This window comes from Chaetura pelagica, unplaced genomic scaffold (assembly GCF_000747805.2).
Source record: "Chaetura pelagica isolate M959 unplaced genomic scaffold, ChaPel_1.0 scaffold79, whole genome shotgun sequence".
Taxonomy (NCBI): domain Eukaryota; kingdom Metazoa; phylum Chordata; class Aves; order Apodiformes; family Apodidae; genus Chaetura; species Chaetura pelagica.
Genome location: NW_009969339.1, coordinates 3,420,913 through 3,422,659, shown reverse-complemented (window position 1 = coordinate 3,422,659; position 1,747 = coordinate 3,420,913). Strand labels below are relative to the sequence as shown.

General features: G+C 46.5%; 1 protein-coding gene across 1 annotated transcript in view; it reads right to left on the bottom strand.

Annotated features, from left to right (window-relative positions):
- The window catches only part of APPL2 (adaptor protein, phosphotyrosine interaction, PH domain and leucine zipper containing 2), a 54,636-nt gene extending 53,878 nt beyond the window's left edge, over positions 1-758 (bottom strand). Inside the window, exons 1-2 of the mRNA XM_010005857.1 lie at positions 697-758; positions 24-537 (exon numbers count right to left, since the gene is read on the bottom strand). Of these exons, the coding sequence (XP_010004159.1) occupies positions 24-537; positions 697-758 (576 nt within the window). The remainder of the gene's footprint in view (positions 1-23; positions 538-696) is intronic.
- Between the last annotated feature and the right edge of the window lie 989 nt (positions 759-1,747).

The window sequence follows — 1,747 nt, the reverse complement described above, 5'->3', positions numbered from 1 at the left end:
GGGGGGCGGCGGCGGGCACTCACCCACCCACTCCCCCCCGGTGTGGCTGTACCCCTCCGGTTGAAAGGATGCCCGTCTAAGGCGCGGGAATCGCTGCCCGCCCTCCTGCAAGAGCATCTTTCTTTCCCGAGGCTGATCCTCTCGCCCAGGAGAGACAGGGCGATGTGGCCCTCCGGCTGCACCGGAGCCTTCCCGGGGCCCGGCTTGTCCTTGGGATCGGCGGCCCCGCGGTAGCTTTGCTGGGTACGGGCAGCCCAGGCCAGGAGCTGGATGTAGGGATCCTGCCGGGGGTGTAAGCTCCATCCTCTTTGCTTCCCTATAAGGCCACGAACGCCACTTCTGAAATGAATTTGTGCCACTTCTGCTTCTCTGCTTGTCGGAGAAGTTGGAGGATATTCCAAGATTGAGGTTCCTTGCATGTTAATGTGCACCGCTGGCTCGGTGCGTCCAGCTGCCTCCCTTATTTGTTCATTGTTATTCTCAAAAGAGATAAAATCTGGGAAGATGGTGTTGTTGTGCTCTTCTTCCCCCCAGCCCCTGCAAAAAAAAAAAAAAAGGAAAGTATATGGAAATTGGTAAGTGGACCTTCACCATGTAATTATAAACATGAGCCTCTCCCAATCATTTTTCATCCTAACTGCACTTGGCAAACATTGCCACCTGTTTCAGTACCTCTGTTAAGTCTTTCAGGTGCACTTGTTAGCCTCATAGCCTCCTGTAAATCCACAGCTGAACATTATAAATTTCTCGTTCTCCATCTCTTACCGTTTTGACGTAACTTTATCCAGAGCTTCAGTGGTGCCTCAGGTGCTGCCAGTCCCAGTGTGAATTCCTGGGTGTGTCTTGGAGTGGTAATGATGAGGCCTTCTCCAAGGTGTGTATGGTGGAGTGTATGTTTGTGTGGTGTGTTGCCCACTAAACCCTGCAGTTTGCACTCAAGGGGAAGAGGAGGCTTTTCTGCTTTTACTGCTTAATTGATTTCTGTCGAGTGATTATAAATTAGGTTTTAGGTATCACGTGTATCTATCAGAGGCCTCTCTCATCCATAAAGAATTCACCGAGTTTGCCTGAACTTCCAGCACCCTTATTAGAGCTGTTCTGTTTGCACACATTAATTCTCTCCCTTTAGTTGATTCCTGCATTGCTGTGACTGGAAGTTGTTTCATTACATAACCAGTGTAGCTTCGTACTGTTGGGGTGATGCTTGTTCACCTGGGTAAAAGCACCAGAGCAATTATTAGAGAAGTTCAGAGGAAAAAATTGGAGCTGCTTATTAGTCCCTTTGTGGTACCTTCTTGATTAATGCTGATCTGGCCACCCTGTAGAACCCGTACCAGGACACAAGTGAGTAGATGTCAAACAGACTAGCTCTGACAGCAGTAGTGCTTAGTGAGTTATGTTGAACCAAGAGTTTGTTTGTTTAAATAAATATGTCTACTGGTGCATTAGAGGCAGCTATTTTCAATATGTTTTGGCTTGTAGATTAATAAATTGTTTTTACTGAAGATAAGGCCTCTTTAGTGGTTTAATTTACCTGTACTGTTATTCAGAATACTTTTGAACTTGCATTTTGTGGTAGCCTTTTGCATACTCTTTAGAAATAGTGCATAGATCACCATTGACTAAGGGCAAGTGAAAAACAGCAAAGCCGTGTAAAATACATAGTTGTTCTAATGGAATTTTTACTGTTGCCCTGATAGACCTTTCTGGAGCAACCACAGGTCTGAGAAGTCCAGTTCTCTTCTCT